Source organism: Emydura macquarii, unplaced genomic scaffold (genome assembly GCF_026122565.2).
Source record: "Emydura macquarii macquarii isolate MOO-44397 ecotype Brisbane River unplaced genomic scaffold, CSIRO-AGI_Emac_v2 contig_729, whole genome shotgun sequence".
NCBI lineage: Eukaryota > Metazoa > Chordata > Testudines > Chelidae > Emydura > Emydura macquarii.
The window spans coordinates 444,544-462,395 of NW_027130866.1; the positions used below are offsets into that span (position 1 = coordinate 444,544).

General features: G+C 58.1%; 1 protein-coding gene and 1 long non-coding RNA gene across 2 annotated transcripts; one reads left to right on the top strand and one right to left on the bottom strand.

Annotated features, from left to right (window-relative positions):
* Window positions 1-3,015: 3,015 nt before the first annotated feature.
* Window positions 3,016-5,305, bottom strand: LOC137149357 (uncharacterized). Its single transcript, XR_010918756.1, has 2 exons — window positions 3,500-5,305; window positions 3,016-3,343 (listed from the first exon to the last, which is right to left on the bottom strand). It is a non-coding gene; the product is annotated as an uncharacterized lncRNA (long non-coding RNA).
* Window positions 5,306-9,627: 4,322 nt separating this feature from the next.
* HES1 (hes family bHLH transcription factor 1) lies at window positions 9,628-11,447 on the top strand. Its single transcript, XM_067542816.1, has 4 exons — window positions 9,628-9,780; window positions 9,928-10,023; window positions 10,250-10,337; window positions 10,768-11,447. The coding sequence occupies exons 1-4, from the start codon at window positions 9,676-9,678 to the stop codon at window positions 11,274-11,276; spliced, it is 798 nt and encodes a 265-aa protein (XP_067398917.1). The 5' UTR covers window positions 9,628-9,675; the 3' UTR covers window positions 11,277-11,447.
* The last annotated feature ends 6,405 nt before the right edge of the window (window positions 11,448-17,852 follow it).

A 17,852-nucleotide genomic window follows, 5' to 3' on the forward strand; every position in this document is an offset into this window, starting at 1 on the left:
GCCAATAACCCTCTCCCCCAGAGCCTTTCTAGACCACAGCATCACCCTCAAGGCCAGCTGCAGCCAGCCACGGTGGCAGCAGACGAGACTCAAGCACTGGCTGTGCAAGAGGAAGACAGTGCTGTAGGAGATTGTCTGAGTTTATGCCCATTAATAACAGCCGTAGCTATTCCAGCTAACGCCATGATCTAAGAACACGAGAACGGCTATGCTGGGTCAGGCCAATGGTGCGTCTAGCCCAGTATCCTGTCTTCTGACAGTGGCCATTCAGAGGGAATGAACAGGACAGTGCAATTATCAAGTGACCCATCATCTGTCATCCATTCCCAGCTTCAGGAGGTCACGGTTTAGGGACACCCAGAGCATGGGGTTGTGCCCCTGACCATCTCAGCTAACAGCCAGCGAGGGACCGATCCCCCATGAACTTAGCTAATTTCTTTTTTGAGCCCAGTTATATTTTTGGCCTTCACAACATCCCCCCCACAACAAGTTTCCCAGGCTAACCACAGGCGTTGTGTAAAGAAGTACTTCCTTTTGTTTGTTTTAAACCTGCTGCCTCTTAATTTCGTTGGGCGACCCCTGGTTCTTGTGTTACGTGAAGGGGTGTAAACTGATCTCTAGGAGATGGTTGGGAAGGAGTTTCCTGTCCCACCCATCACGAACAGCAGTTCACAAGTGTCTGGGCACATCCCTTCTTCGCACTTCCAGGGAGTGCTCACGGCTGAAGAGATGGATTCATTTAGTACTTGCCCTGCAAGCGTCGACTGTATGTTCTCAGTCAGTATTTCCAGGTGTTTGCAGACAGCCCACGGGAATTGAATCCAGCAGCTTGACTGAGATCTCGCTTTCCCTTACATCAGGTTTTCTGTTCCTGGCTACCAATCACTTCAGAGACACAAGACAGCGCAGCCTGGGGGGCTGAGAGGCAGAGCTCGTCCGTGTGAGATAACAACGTCTGGTTCAGCAGAGTGCTTCTTCAGCTCCTGCCCTTGGTCACGTCCGGGGTGCTGCTCCACTCCAGCGCCGAAGTCTCCTCCCACTTGACCAGACCAGGCGCAAATATACATTGCCAGGCCCAAAGTGCCCTTACAATCCACATACAGCGATGGCCCTGCGCTAGGGTGACCAGCCAGCCAGTGTGAAAAGGCGGGACGGTGCCAATAATATCGGGACATCCGGTCACCCTACCCTGCGCTCACAGAAAGAGGGAGGGGTCAGACACGTCTGAGGTAACTCTCCCCCCCGCACACACACCCCCCCCCAGGCCAAGGGCCCACCAACCCCCAAGAGAAAGGCAAGTAGCAGGTAGATCAGGGGCTGCTAGGACACATGGGCATCGCCTCCTTCCCCCATCTCCAGCCACCGTGTCAGTCGATGGGACTGTGGGGCAAGTTAATCGCACCCCTCCTGAAACCATGGCTCCAGCCTTGCTCATGTAAACACCCACTGGTGCCATTCCTGGCTGCCCAGCCACTCTTCTGCCAGTCGCCATTTCAGCTGATTGCCAATTCTTAGTGCAATCCTTTCAGACACAAACGAGGGGCCCCATCCTCTGCTCTGGGCACAGAGAGGGGTCTGTCCATCCCCACAAAAGACAGGGGCCTCCCCCCCCCCCCCGGGACCCCTACGTGGGGCTCCGTACAGCAGGGAGAGGCGAGGCAGGGGTGGAAGCCAGCTCAGCTCCTCCAGACTCTTCCTCCCCACGCTGGGTTGGAAGCCAGTGCAAACTACCCAGCCCAGAGCAGAACGAGCATGCAGTGCTCCCCTCCCCTCCCCTGCCCGGGGCTCAGGGAACAGCCGGCTGTGGGGCGTATGGCTCTTGCAGGACACATGCTCCCCCAAGGCCAGTGGCAGAGCAGAGGCAGGGCTCGCCGCTAACCACCTCGTGTCTGCCACAGCTTCTGCAAGATCCTGAATCTCAGGGGAAGGACGAGCCCTGACTGCTCCCGTGGCTGGGCAAACTGGCCCCGCTTCCCCACCTGGAGGAGCAAGGGGATATGCCGCATGGTCCAGCCACAGAGCAGTGTCCTGCCAGAGTGCGTCATTCCCTCCAAGGAGAAAACAAGGCCCTACGCGGTGTTCTGCAAGGTGCCCAGGGCTGTGATGGTGACCACAGTCCCCAGCACACTAACAGCAGGGTGGTTCGAGTGCCAGCGTCGTTCTAGCAATGCCCTAGGCACTAGCGGAACAGAAGTTACAGGCTTGCCACAGGAATTCCTGGGTGTGGTTCTCTGGTCTGTGTTACGCAAGCGGTCAGACTAGACGATCACAATGATCCTTTTTTGGCTTTCCAATTTCTCCATCCCTTAATCTCACTCCAGGACCTTTCTGGTGATTTCCAACGGAAAACACCTCTCTGGCTGCTGCCAGAGGAACTCCATCTGCATGGATTCAGCCGCAGCCGCTCACTGAACAAGGAAAAGGGCTTCTTCAAACACCTATTTGTGAATCTGAACCTGGAGTTTGATTTGTAGCCGTTTGTGGGAACTTATTTATTATACACAGCTCCCAGCTACGGATGAAAACGTTCACCACTCCCCAAAATTTCATGAATGGTTTTTAGCTGAAAATTCACACCAGCCACAATCTATTTATTCACTGTGCATTACCCATTAGTCACGATTTTAAAAGTCTGTCATCCAGTCAAAAAGCAGAAACAATGCCATGGGACTTCGGTGACCACTTGCACCATGGGACTAAGGAAGAGCAAAGAACCATGGTGATCAGTTAGCAGGAAAGAGCTGTAGCCTGCAAGTTACTGCTCCAAACTATTTGGTGAACAGCTACAGCAACAGAATCCACTCACAGCTAGAGATCAAATGCCTTCACAGCTAACAGTGCGGTGTGTGAATAATTTGCAAGTCAGAACACCCCAGGTTATAGGCGGCATGAATGCTAGTGGGCCTGCAGAGCCTGCCAATCAGGGACAGTTGTGATGTCCACAGAACTGCAGTCACCGAAGCCACATACCAGCCATCAGGATGGTAACAACTTCCAGTCGTGACCTGGGTAGGATTTCACTCTGTGACCTAGAGGTGAAGGGCTCAGTATCCCATTACTAGTTCCCAGCCTGCATAAGCTTTTTTAATAATTACCCCAGCTCTTAAAAGCAATTGGTTTTCTACATTCTGTTTAAGAATCCCTAAAGTCCCTGGAACATGTTTGGGTCCCAAGAAGTGAGATTACCCAGAGTGAAATTTATTCTGTCCCCAGCTTCTCCCTCGAAGGTCTGCAGCACAGACATAGCAAACTCCCCTTCTCCTCCCACACTTCCAGCAGGTAGCATCCTGTTTTGGTCACCTTTCTTCATTTGGGTCAATGCCCAGCAGCGTTGTAAACAATCCTGCAGACATATTTTACGGTAAGATCTTGTGTGATTCACCCCATCTCAAGTTTCCTCTAACTCTCTGCTTCAAACGATCCACCATTCATTCCTTGAACAGTTGAGCTTGTATTGAAACATGCAGCACACACGCTAACTAAAAAGAAGGGCATTTACCTGGGGAAGTAGCATCCATCCCCTGATGTGTGATCACAATGATTACACAGAAGGCATTTCACAGTGCAAGATGGGTGAGGGTCCTGAACCAAGTCATTTATACCAGTGCATTCCCCGTGCCCGGACAGAATGTTTAAAAACCCATGGAGCAAGTTAATTTTCATCTTTATGTAAAAATCCTATAAAATATAAATATAATGAAACAAATTGAGTTATACAGAAACTACATTCTAAATAAATAGAATTAAAGAGTGATAGCTTTTCTACAGAATTGTCAAATAATCCTACAAATGTAAGAGAAATTCTGTCCCTACTACAGAATTCTATAGGCTAGTTACAAAATTTGACATTAAGGTCATCGTTCACCATTCAGTTATCGGGGACATTAGCAGTTACTCCTGGTTCACCCTCTTCATCTTTTCTTTATTGGTTTGTCAAAGTCTCTAACTGATGTCAAATATTGCTCATCTGGAATTAAATTTAAACACACTGACGGCTTCTCCTTGTTTCTAAATCAAAAGACTTCTTACTGAATTAAGGATCAAAAAGGAAACCTCGAGTTTCTTGTAGTGTACTTTCTTGTAGTTTAAAACAGGACACTTTTTTGTAGCTGGGATGGCTGTGTACACAAGTGTCTGCAGGGATCAGAGCTTTTGCACTGGTGAGATACGCAAACATGTCTCTTCTTTCCTGAACTTTATTTTTCTCACGCTCTCTGAAAAGACAAGATCAGGTGATACGTGTGGGACTGGCCCTGTACAGGTGCAGATCAGGTACTGGAGGAGTAGGAAAAACATTGCTGTGTACTAAAAAAAAAAAAAAAAAAAAAGGCAGCCTTTGAATAGGACAAGTCTAGTTCTTGGCAGGGTGACTCAAGCTTAGCTGGCAGACTATAGGAATCAGAGTGTGAGAAAGTCAGTCAAGCGAAGGAGGGGTGGGGAGGGAAGGCAAGTTCTTCAGCATTTTTTTTTTTTTTTTAAACTAACCCCACAAAATGTCCCAGCCAGATCTAGGCACTACATCGGGAAAATACCCCCTTCAAAGCAGAGAGAGGGACGGACATCTCCCAGAGTGCATCTTTGCATTTGCTTGTTTTATGATTTGAAAGTAGACATTAAATCATCTGAAGTAATAAACCAGTCAAAAAGAGCATTCGCTTGAGAGAGCAAATGCAGGTAGCTATCGGCCTGATTCACCACTGCCTGGCAGGAGAGCAAGTTCTCCGAGACTCACGAATGCCAAAAAAGGACCAAACACCAGTTCACCACCGAAGGATCCACTTCTCCCTCTTCAGATTAACTAGCTCGTCTGGCTTCGAGTGCCCAACGCGAGGTTCTCCTCTCAGTTACACCTGTGTAAATCTTGAAGTCATTGGCGTACCGCCACTGTAAGTGACAGGAGAGTCAGGTCCCCGCTCTGAGAGGCATTTATCTCCCGGTCTGAGATCACGTCACTGCCCCCATGCATGTGAGCAATGAGAAACACAAGCCACGCAAATGCACGAAGCCCTCCCGAATTCAGCTGCTCATAAATCTTCACCCAAACAGGCCAGCATTCGGGCGACTTTTTTTGCCACCAGTATCCAAGTCCCTTGCCATTCACAATTTTGCATGTGCGTGAGCACGCACGCCTGTCACTCCACATCAACAAAAGCTGCATTGTTCATTACTGCTTGAAAACATGATAAGGCTGAGTCTGCTTGCAGTGTGTGAAGAGGTTTCCCACAGCCCAGCCGCAGGGCAGAAATTAGTCAATTCAATCCTCATTTTAAAGGACAGAAAGCCTTGGCTCCCCACTTCGTCTGCACTCACTTCTTCAAGGCAGATGAGCCTTGAATGGGTAAATACTGCAATGCACAGAACGGCCTCCTTCTTTGATTACTGCATGCCACTTTGATAAGCTAATTACCTGGAAAGTAAGAATTTGTTTACAGAAGCTAGGCCCTGTCTTAAGGCAAACAGCACTCATCGTTTGAGATCCCAGTTTCTCACCCATACAGAAGTTGTTTATAGGGTTTTCCTGGCCTTATTTTAATGTCATTGCTATAGTATTACAGCTCTGTTCCTATGCCACAAACAGGGCTGTGTCTGCTGGGGGAAAAGGCTCTCAAGTTACAGAAAGCAGTGACCCTTCCAAGGGCTGATGCTGGGAGATGCTCAGCACCCTCCTCTCTGGGGACTGACAGGGCCCAGCACTTCCCCAGTCCAAGGGGCAAAATGCTCAAAAGGTTAAAATAAATACAACACATTAGACCAAACGTTAGGTAAATTAGCTCCTATCTGAGAGACAACAACATGGATGTTTGTCACGTTTTAAAGCTCATTTCAATCTATGAAACTAAATTAGAAACTTGGACTGATCTGATTAACCTCAAAACCAACCGTCAGAAAGGAGCCGTGCTGGGACGTTTTACACCTTCACCTGCTTTGCTCGGTTCCCAACACAGACCATCCAGCCCTGCACGATTCCAGTCTAGACAGCGTCTTCCACCACCTCCCTCGGCACCCTACCCAGCTTGCTCCCAGGGGCGCAGATTTAAAACTTCTATTACAGCTAATGCTAAAAGTGCCAAACGCAGAGTTTAGGGAAGGAGTTTCTCTCCGTCTGGGGATAACGCAGACCTGAGCCAAGAACAAAGCTGGGATTTTAAAGTCACAAAACACGCCTAGGACGAGCCCTGCAACAAACACCAGCACCGACCCCCGCTCTGCAGGGCAGAGTTCTCCTCCCACGGCCCGTGTCAAGGGAGGGAGGTGGGGGAATGTCCTCCTGCCCCCCCGAGCAGCCCCAGCCCCCCCGGCCAAGCCAAGAACCCAGCGGAGCCCCGGGCCCCGCAGCGCCGCGTGTGCCTGGTGGGGCCAGGCGGCCCTGGGGCCGGTCCCACGAGCCGTCTCGCCAGGCGGCCGCGGCGGGGGGGAGCTCAGGGGCTGGGGGGCCCGGGACCAGGCCGGCCGCTCGCCACGTGTCCGCTTCGCGGCTCCCGGCGAGACCCTGCCGGCGGCCGGGCAGAGCGAGCGAGGCTGGCCGGGGCCGGGGCCGGGCCCCCCTGGCCCCACCACCGAGCCCGGCCCCGGAGGACGCGCTAGGGCACCGAGCCGGGCAGCCCCCGCCGGTGGCGGCCGGCCAAGCGCTCCGGGCTCCCGGTGCGCGGCGGGGGGAAGCGAGGCAGGGACCCCGGCGTCGCTGCTCCCGCCCAGGGCGGTCCCGACCCGCTGCCCCCCGCGCTGGGGCGTCTCTGCCCCGCGCCTGACCCGTGCCAGGGGCGCGCCGCCAGCTGGGCCCGGGCCAGCCCCGCACCGGCGGGACACGCAGAGCGGCCGGCCCCTGGCGCGGGACCTCCCCCGGCACCGGCGGGGGGCGAGGAGAGCCGGGCCCCGGCGCCGGGTTCGCTCCGGGCGGGGCGGGGCGGACACGCTCCGGGGCCGGGGGAGTGGTTTTCCCAGGCTCCCGCCAGCCCCAGCAGCTGCCAGTTACCTCCGCGGCGGCTGCCGCCTGATGCAAGCCAGGCCCGGCCTCTGCCGCGGGCGGCGGCAATAAACCCGCCCGGCACGTGCGCCGGCTCCAGCCCCGCGCCCGCCTGGCCGCTGCCAGCCGCCGGCCCGGCCCGGCCTTTAAAGAGCCCGCTCCCCGCTCCCGCCCGCCGCCGCCGGCCCGCGGGACCGGCCCAGCCCAGGCTCCGGCCGGGGGCCTTCGCGAGCCGCTTTTCCAAAGCTCGCTGCGCGTCTCGGGGGCATGTCGAGTCACCCTCGCTCCCCTGCAGCGCCGTGCGCCTTGGCTGCGTTTACACCGTGCCCGTCCCGTCCGCAGCCCCAGCGCAGGCCAGGCGGCCCCGGTCCACCCTGCCCGCGGGTGCCGTGCAGCCGGGAACTGCAGGGCCAGGAGGGGTTAGACGAAGAAGTGGTGGAGCCGGGCGGCCCTGGGCTGGAAGACAGGCGTCATTCTCCCGCGAGCCCCGGGCTGGTTTCTCAGGGAAGATGGTACCGCCGGGGGTGTATTCGGTGCACGGGCTCCCTTCACTCTGCGGCCGGGGGTGGGGGCGCTAGGATGGGGGCCTGGGCCCGGAGGAGCCTCCTAGAGATTTCCTCTCTCCTGGCCTCCCGGGGGCGGATCAGGGGATGCAGCTGGAACGAAGACAGGACGTAGCGAGGGCCTGGTGCCGTCGTGCTCTCCTCTTTCCGCTAGGCACAGATGCCCCTGGCACCCCAAGGAGTCGTTCCCCGTGGAGCAGGGCAAGTGTCTGCCGTCTCTTCTCACTGGGCAGCGGGTCTCACCTCTGCCGCTAAATGCGCAGCTCGGTGTCAGAGCAGAAGCTGTTCTGGGATCAACAACATCCCCCGGTGTTTTATCGTCCTTGTACCTCCCCGATGTGAGGTGCGCGGCCGTGTGAACGCTGCCCATGATAAAGGGTTCCGATGACAGCAGACCGGAGCAGTGGTAACGAACGACCAGGCCGGGTCACCAATACGGAGCAATCTGGAGCGCGGGGCAGATGCAAACACCTGCATTGTAACCGGACTAAGTGTGAGCGTTCACACCTCGCAGGGAGGAGGCAGGTCATGGGTACAGGCTGCGGACCCTATCCTGGGAAGCAGGGACCCTGAAACAGTGTGTGTGTGTGTGTGTGTGTGTGTGTAGGGGGTCACAGTGCACAATCAGCTGAACGGAGGTCCCAGTGTGACACCACGAGGGCTCCTGTGACCTTGGGCTGCATACACGGGACTCCTCACGCGGAGTAGGGCGGTTATTCGCCCTCTGCATTCGGCACGGGTGCGACCGCGGCTGGATGCTGCGCCCGGCCCGGGGTCCGCACTTCCAGGGGTGCTGGTGAATGCAGGGTTGGGAGAAGGCCTGAAGGGTTACACCCCTGCCTGCCTTCCGGGGAGGGGGACTGCCGAACATCAGCCTGAGAAACCCTGCCCGGGGAGCGCGGGCAGGAAGCGCACTCCAGCGAGTGTAACAGAGACGCTTGAGGGGTGCGGTGCTGACCGTCTGTCAGTGCCCAGGGGGAGCGGTGTCAGTAGCGGGGTCTCAGCCCCGCACAGACAGCACATGGCGGCTCCGTGGCTGCAGCCCGACAAGTGCAGACTGAGCACCAGGCCACAGACCGTGAACGGAGAGACATTAACCAGGGGACAAGGTACCACGGCCGGGGGGATTCTCCGGCCCCGACGACTTTTAGCCAAGGCTGGCTGTCCCTCTAGCAGACGTGGGCAGGGATTGTTTGCAGGGTCTCTCCGCAGCCTGCCTGCACGGGAGTCGGGTTGGGTGAGCAGCACGGTCCCTGCGGGCCTGGGATCCATGAATCTGTAGCGTGTCTCCCGCGCTCCGCAGAGGCCGGCCCGGGGCTGCGCTCCTCATTTACTGCCCGTGGTGTTGTTCCCAACTTTCCCAAATCCAACCAACAAACGAAGGGCAGCGAACACAGGCAGCAGCCGGGCAGGGCCGAGGAGCAGGGGCAGTGGTGACACTCCGAGCTGGCTGCTCCCCCCTCTGCCCCCAGGGAAAGGCCGCTCGAGTCCCGTCTCTTCCAGTAGCACTAGACGAGGCTCCTTCTCGTCTTCCCACACGGCCCTGCAGCGCTGGGGGGACCAGACCAGCCGTAGCTTTGCAGGACAGCGCTGCACGTTCACCCGCACCGCGCCGCGCACCCTGCTGCTGCTACACGGAAAGAAACCCCCGTACCCGTCTCGGCCCCCCAAGGAGCTGGCCGTGCACCAGCAGCTGCACGTAAGGCAGCCCGAGCCGGGCGGGCACAGAAAGGGTTAAACGCCTTTGATTGACACTGTAGCCTCCGGTGCCCCGGGCCCAGGCGTGCGCCATTGGCCGCCGGTCGCCGCGCCTGGCAGCCAATGGGTGGGCGCCGTCCACGAGCGGGGCCGCGTGTCCCTGGCTCCTATTGGCTAAAAGTTACTGTGGGAAAGAAAGTTTGGGAAGTTTCACACGAGCCGTTCGCGTGCAGCGCCGGCTATAAATAGCGGCGGCCAGGGACACCGGGGGACTCGTTCCGCCTGCAGCCAGCGCCGCCGCCTCGCCCTGACCCCGCGCCCGCCCCAAGGCTGCTCGCCGTGTCCTGGAGCCCGTGCGCGCCGGGGCACGCCTAGGCGAGAGGGACTTTACCAGAGCTGGGCGGGAGGTGGCCGCTGCCCGTTCGGGCTCGCTGCTGGAGAAGCAGGAAAATGCCCGCTGACATGATGGAGAAAAACTCCTCCCCGGTAGCGGCTACCCCGGCCAGCGTCAACGCCACGCCGGACAAACCGAAGACCGCCTCCGAGCACCGCAAGGTAAACGCGCCGCCCGGTTCCCAGGCCGGGGGCGCCTGCCTCCAGCATCCCACCCGCGCGGGGCGCGCGAGCCGGGCCCCCGGGCTGAGCGAGGCTCCGGTCCTCCGCCGAGCCTCACCGCCCCCCCGCCCCCGCTTTCTCTTGCAGTCCTCGAAGCCCATCATGGAGAAGAGGCGCAGGGCGAGGATCAACGAAAGCCTGAGCCAGCTGAAGACGCTCATCTTGGACGCGCTGAAGAAAGACGTAAGTGGCGCCCGCGCCCGGGGCGGTGGGGTGCTCCCGGGGAGCCCGAGGGTTGCGCTGGGTTGCGCTGCGCTGCGGGGGAATTCCCCTCCCCCCCGGGCCCGGCTTTGCTTTCTCAGGCTCCGGCCATGCATCTTCTCCCCCCCCCCCCCCCGCTCCAGAAACGCCACCTCGCCTTGCGAGCCGCCGGGATGCTGCGCGCTCTCACGTCTCCTTTCCCCCCCAGAGCTCGCGCCACTCCAAGCTGGAGAAGGCGGACATCCTGGAAATGACCGTCAAGCATCTGCGGAACCTGCAGCGCGCCCAGATGACGGGTGAGTGCGCGGCGCCTTCCTCCAGACCTCCGCGGCTTTCCAGCGGCGTGCTCCGGCCCCGGCTCCGGCCGCCGTTCCCACGGGCTGGCCTGGGTTTACAGCCGCGGCTGCGGGCTGCTGCTGCTGCGCCGGAGGAGGCGGGGGACGGGGCGCGCGGGGGGGAGCCGGTGGATGCGCTGCCCGGGCGGGTGTCCTGGCTCGGACAAGGCCCTGCGCTATAGCCGGGGGGGGGTGCAGCCGGAGACTCTTCCAAGGAAGCTGCGGGATAAAGAGGCAGCGGCCCTTGTAGAGTAGTGCGGCGCGGGGAGCCGTGCATGCAGACCCGGGCTGCCTGGCGGAGGCCGAGGGATGCCGGGCGGGGGCTGCGGGCGCCCCAGGGGAGGGCATTGCCCCGCGGGCGCTGATCCGTGTCTCTCCCTCCTGCCCGCAGCCGCTCTCAGCACGGACCCCACGGTGCTGGGCAAGTACCGGGCCGGCTTCGGCGAGTGCATGAACGAGGTGACGCGCTTCCTCTCCACCTGCGAGGGGGTGAACGCCGAGGTGCGCACCCGGCTCCTGGGCCACCTGGCCAGCTGCATGGCCCAGATCAACGCCATGAACTACCCGGCCCAGCCGCCGCCGCCCCCGGCCGGGGCTCCGCACGCCGCCTTCGGCCAGCCGCTGGTGCAGATCCCCGGCGGGGCGGCGCCCCCGGGCGGCGGCGTGGGGCCGCTGGGCGGGATGCCCTGCAAGCTGGGGAGCCCGGCCGGGGAGGCCCCCAAGGTGCACGGCGGCTTCCAGCTGGTGCCCGCCTCGGACGGCCCCTTCGCCTTCCTCGTCCCCAGCAGCTTCGCGCCCGGCGGGGCCGTGGTGCCGCTCTACGCCGGCGGCGGGCCGGGCTCCGGGGGCCCGGCGGGCGCGCCCTCGCTCACGGCGGACTCGGTGTGGCGGCCCTGGTGAGCCCAGCCCGGTCCCGCCGCGCCGCCGGACTCTGGACTGCCCCGCCCGGGCCGCGTCCTGGATTGTGCCTCGGGCCGCTCGTGGGGCCCACGGGAGCTCCCCCCTCGCGCGCGCGCGGCCCCCCCTGGCCCCGTTTTTTAATGTGACACCAAAGACCCCGGCCGATGCTCTGATGCTGCAATAAACGCGGGCCAGGCGCTGGGGAACCAACACGCCGCGTCTGCCCCGCGTCTGGCTGCTGCCGCCCGCCGAACCCCGCCCCCCTGCGGGCATGGCCCGGGCCGGCCGCTGGAGCGGGGCTGGGGGGCGTCCCTCAGCCTGATCTCGGCCGCTGCCGGACAGAAGGACAGTCTGCACAGACCAGCGGAAGGCCGCCGGCTCCTCCCCGCCTGTGCGCAAAGATGCCGCTCTCACCTGCTTCCCAGCCGTCTAGTTCCTGCTCATCAACCTGCTCGGCTCCTGGCTCGCGCTTTGTTCCCTTACAAAATGACAGGCGAGGGGCCGAGGGGCCCTGGGGCAGACGGACTGACCCGCCCCTGCAGCCTACATTCAAGCACAGCTGCCAGGAGAACCTCCCCGGCCCTGGCTCCTGCTCTCCTGGGCCTGCACCTGCTGCCAGGCAGGGCTCTCTCTTCCCGGAAGGCAATCCAGCTACCACATCAGGTCCGCCAACTTCTACCCCCGCACAGCTGGCGGAGGGGTCAGTGCATGGCCAGGACTCTGCAGGCACGTGGAAAGCCAGCGCTGCACCTACCACCTTAAACTAGATCCACGCGTCCCGTTGCGGAGCGCTTAACCATGCACAATCCTTTCCCCAGGGCCAGCTAGCCAGAACGCAAGCCAGGCTGGGCTTCCTGATTAGCACCGACCACCTGTTTTTGATAAAGCTGTGCCTGGCCTTAGCCGGAGTACAGAAAACGGGGGTAGTGGAGTAGCGCTGGTGCTGTGCAGACTATCCTCCTGTATAAACACCAGCAGCAAGCAACCCCTTTGACTTGGTCATGCCCCATTTCCCAGCAAGATGTGAGCCCCCGATGGAGGCAAAGGGCAGGCTCAGGTTTCAGCTCCTCTAACCCTCTTTAACAAGTCCTAACTCAAAGCGGACAGCTTTCAACCCTGCTAGGATCTGCAGGGAATTCCTTCCAAATCCCACCCCAAAGACGTGTCGGATTTTGTCTGGATTGGCCAGGTGCTTGACTGCATCCAGGTGTGGGGGAAATGAAAGCCAGGAGGCCTGCGAGACCAGACAGATCATGCCTGCTGTGGGTCTCCTAGTCCCCCTTGCCCACGTGCACTCCTGAGAGCTGCTGGCAGGGAAGGCAGAGGACCAGGGCATGGGGTCTATCTGCAGCGCTTCCTGCCAAGGCTTTTCTGTCTCCTTTCCAAAGAGTACGCAGACAGAGCCCGCGGCCTCCTTGAGCTGTTCTCAGCCACCAAAACCCAACATCCCCAGGAACACACCGCAGCGAAGTGCAGTCACTTCCCGCTCTGGCTAGCGGGGATGGGTGCCCCATGAAAGCTGGAGCCAGAGCGCTGGGGCGCTGGAAAGCTGGTCCCGTCCACCAGCAAAAGTTGGTCCAATAAAAGAGATTCTCTCCCACCTTGGCTCTCTGCAGTACTGATTGTATGTCTGTCTGTCCACACAGTCTTCTTGTGCATACGTCACTGCCGCAGCCAAGTGCCAGCTCTGTACCACACAAACACGATACTCCTGTCCTGGGGGAGCCGGGTGCTAGTCACCTTTTCAAGTGCAAGATGAAAAGCAGGGGCACTGTACTAGAAGCAGGGGCAGTTCTGCCTTCTCCACTCCGGCACACCCCCAGGCCTTCATTTACCCTCGTTCTACGCCTGCGGAGCTCCCATTCTGCCAATGCGTGGAGAGGACACGGGGGGCCCTGGGGCAGACTTTGGTCCTGCCTCAGTTAACATTTTCAGCTATAAATTCTTCCCTAATTTACATCTCATGGACAGCAATGGGGTTTCAGTGGGAGCAAATCAGGGCCAAATTCAGCCCTTAAATGTCAGTTAAAAATACTTTATAGGGAAGAGTGAAAATATATATTGGGCTCTTTTTAATGCACATCTCCTATTGATCCTTGGTGGCAATTATTGTAGTGGCTGTATTAAAGGCATTTTCTCTGCTGCCTTGCTCAGTGGTAGCTGCCTGTACCTTCTTGTTTAAACCATGACAAAAATTTTTTTACCAACAATGGTGTTAGAATCACAGGTATTTAGTAACAAGGAGATCTAAGAAATGAAAGCTTGTTTGTGTAACTGACAAGGCTACAAACTCTGGCTCTTAAGACATCAGGACTGTACTGGGTTTCTGACGACAAATGTTTAAATGCAGTGGGCTAATTCTGTGTTCGCTAACTCCAGTGGGCTGCTGCCTGATTTGCACTGATGTAAATGAGAAAAGAATCCAGTCCATTTAAACTTTTATAAAATGTTCACAGCTACACCTCTTCCGCACCCCATCCCTTAGCTGGGATTCACATGGCACCAGCTTCGGGTCGAGCTAGACTGGAGTCGAAGTTATGCAAATCCATCATTAATAGTTCTGTCCTCTTCAGCTGAGCAGTTCCTTTCTCCTCTGTGGAAATATTTAGTGAGGGGACTGGAGCCCCCTGAAAAGTGTTTGAAAAGTGACCCTGTGATGGGCAATGGGAGACCATGGAGCAAATCTAGTCCTGAAGTAAAGAGTAGACAAAACCAAACCCGAATGGGGTTTAAATGTTCCAGCATAAAGAGAATTTGTTACGCTTGGGCCAGTTGGCAACTCCCTGCTTGCCTGAGCAGTCAGCGGGACTAGTGACCGGAGCAAGGTCTGTCTGAGGTCTGCAAGATCAGGCCCCTAAAATCTATCTGATGGGCCAAATTCATCCCCGGGGAACTCTACCCCCAGAGGTCCATGTCGACGGGCTGGCCTAAGAGCCGGCCTTTGTCATATGGGAAGGGCACGCCTCCCCTTTGGGCACCTGCCCCTCAGCAGTCCAGTACACCAGGCCCACCATCTAGGAACCTGCCATTGAAGCCAGGTCACTCTCCCCAGGCTCCCTGGGTGCTGAACAGAGCCACCCCTTGCTCCCTACTTGCCCAGCCTGAGCTCTGGGAGCCGCACAAGCTGGGGCCCAGCCCAGGAGCAGGCGGCTGCTGCTGCTGGCAGGGCAGAGTTGCTCCCGCCAGCTCCGGAAGCCGAGACCGTGAGAATGGAGTGACCCCAGTGCCACAGGCAGGCTGCCAGGAGCAGGGAGCGGCTGCAGGGGCACGTCTGACACACGCGGGCCCACGGGCAGGCAGGCAGCCAGCCCTGCCCATCTGCAGTGGCCCTGTTGCCTGGCAGTCTCCACGGGGAGCACCTGCTCTGGCTGGGTCACTGGGCCCAGTTCTGGGAGGGGACGGGGGGAGGGCTGAGCACCCTCTGCTCCAGCTGACGCCAGTGGGCGCTCAGGGTGCTGGGCCCCCAAAGATCCAGGCGATGTGGGGTGTTTGCAGAGCGCCTGCTGTCTATGCGGCTCACGCTGCAGCAGAGGCAGGCCAGCCCTGCAGCCTGGGCCCTGGGCCTTCAGTGAGGGGAAGGTGGCGCCTGGCTCTGCTCACACCAGGCCGGGTTACAGAGCGGCCTTCCACTGCTGCTCAGGGCATAACCCCAGTGGGTCAGAGCAGAAGGGCCCTGAGCTCCCAGCCCAGCCCCAGCCCACGCCTCCCACTGATGCTCTTTGGCCTGGAAAGTCCCAGCAGGTGAGAGCCCAGTGTCACGCGCCTGCAAATCCAGAGTCACTGCAAGGAGTTTGCTGAGGCTATTCCAGGCTGACGCCAGCGTGAGAGCAGGATTTCGCCCAGTGACTATGCAGGGGGACTGCACATTTCCTGAGCTCTATACACACCGCCCCAGCCCCTCCTGGGGTGAGCTAAGGAGCTCTGCTCCTCCACTCCCATGGCTCAGGCTGCAGCAATGGTTACAGCCAAACCTACCTGAAGAAATACCCAGTGAAGGGTTGGAGTGAAGGACAACACAGGTGCAGGCCGTGTACCACTGCAGCAGGCAGAGGACAGCCTGCTGGGGCCCGGCTGAGTCCTCGGGCTGGGAGTCCAGTCCTAAATAGTGGTGACCGAAGTCATTAGTTTTTTGCAAGTCGAATGTGCTGCAGGACCTCCAGGCCCTTGGGATTTCCCTCTGCCACTGCCCTGCCCTGGGATGGGGAAAGAGGCTTATGAGTTAGCGGGCCAACAAAAGCATGGGTTGTTTTAGTGGAGCGCAGACTGCCTAGTGCTGGCGGGGCCAGCCCTGACAAACGGCTCCCTCCCATTCCTGGCTGGCTGCACCATAAACTGGTGTTTGGGACGGTTCTCCTGGCTGAGACAAAGTGAACAGCGGAGCTGCAGCTGTGGGGGAAATCGCCCTGCTTCTGCAAGCGGAGGAGACAAGCCCAGGGCTGATCGCCCCTGAGGAGGTGGATGGGGGAGAGCCATCTCCTTGGCACTGCCCCCCAACCCCTTCTTCAGAGCAGCTCCCTGCCAGTGCTACTCCGGGTTGGGGCTGGGGTGTGGGCCCAGGGGATAAGGCTGCTCCCCATGGCATCCCTCTCTCCAGGGACAGTGACTATCCCTTGGATAGCTAGCATGAGGCTGTGGCAGGTTTACCCCCCCGGGAAATCCAGCGTCCATTGCCCTGCACCGTGTGTCACCGCTTACACCTGGCGGGTGTAAAACACCGGGACAGCAATGCTCTACGGGCACTGTGCACTGGGCCAATGGCGACACAGGGCACCAGGCAGGAGGGAAATCGGGCTCCAGCAACCCTCACTCCCCGTCGTCCGCTCCGTCAGCCGTGCCGGGGACTGGAGTGGGACTGCCCATCACATCGGGCGTGGCAGTGAACAGCCACCGGCCAGCCAGTGCCGGGCTCTGCCAACCTAGAGGCAGCCCTGGCACTCAGCTTGGATCCACATCTGGATGCACATCTGGAATGCCCTCAGAAGTCAGGAGGGGGGAGGCTGGGCCTGGTGACCCAGTTCAGGGCCATTCGTAGTTCAGCCCATTAATCGAAGGGTTCAAGTGGCTATTCACCCCCACCCACCCCCACACCAAATGCCCAACCTCTAAGTACGCCCGTTCCCAAGCCCATGCACCGAGATTTCTGCCAGGCCTGGCTCCAATACAAACGACTAAGTGCATGTTACGCCATTAGCAGGAAGGCAGAACCCCTGGCACATCTTGTAACCATCGATCAGGGTTTGTCATTAGCTCTTCTGTGCTGAACTGGGCTGGCTTCCTAAATTCCTGCTGCTGCAGCATTCGTGTGATGGGTGGACATGTTAAGTATTAACAGAGTTTATGTAAGAAAACGATTCCGCACCTAAAACCCTCACAGGAAATTAATATAATTAAAGTAGTTCAGACAGGATGGATTGGCTAGCGTATGAATCATGCAGTCAAAGCTTGACGCAAGCATTCAGCTCCAACAGCCTTCCTAGTGTATTGTCTCCATGTGTAAGGAATGGTCCTTCTAGGAAAAAGGAACTCCCTCTCTTGATGCTGAATATAGAGATGTGTGTCACAAACCGCAGTCTGGGCAACCACAGGGCCAAACCTACAACTTTCAACACCACCAGCAGTAGCATGAACGCCTACCTCTGGGCACAAAGAACTAGCCCTACTAGATACCAGCGAGTCGCAGACTGGCACAGATGCAAGGACCAGCCATTCAAATGAAACATGATCAAGCACATTAAGGCAAAGCGCTAAATATTCTTCCATCAGACGACCGCACTGGATCTGAGGAGTCCAGATCCTTCACGGGACCTCATACAGACGGGCAAGGATGGAGCGTGAGACCTTCACCAGCAAAAGCAGTCATCCATCCTTCCGGATCTAAAGAATTAATTCTGAACTAAGTAGCAGGGCCTTATGCTCACCACTGAAGGGACACCTGATCACCAGGTGCACTAAGCCAACATATTACATATAGTCCATTCAAGTGATAAGGGTCAAAACCGGAGATGGGCCAAGAGTGGAACTTCAGATCTGAACCTGTAGCCATGCAACTATGAGGAAAGCTTTACTGGTTTTTTCATACACTTGCTGCCTGGATGACGTTCACTTTAGGTACAGGAAAGCAACACAGCAAGAAAGAACAAAAGTAAAGTCTCCAGCGAAAGAAAACAAAGTGTGCATGCCTCCTCCGTAACATGCTGCATCAGTGCTGCCTCACAAAACGGCAGCGCTTCCCCAAGGCAGGCAAACTGCACAGGAACATAAAGGTGCAGTGGAGAGAAATGAACACATAACGGGGACGTAGCAGCATATTTCACAGAACTCCTTTGGGATTCGGATTCAGGTCCTCATATCCAAACCACAGTTTTCACTCCAGGTCAGATCCAAAACCAGGAGCCAGTTTCCTGGTCCTGGTTTGGATACAGCAGAAACCTTGTAACAATGAACGAAGGCAGACAGAGAACCAGAGCGATTCACAAGATTTCTGCTTCTTCTAATCCACACACACAGCCTAGCCCTTGGACTCAAGGCCCAAACTATACCCTACACCTAATCCAGAGCCACCTCCTTGGGCTACCT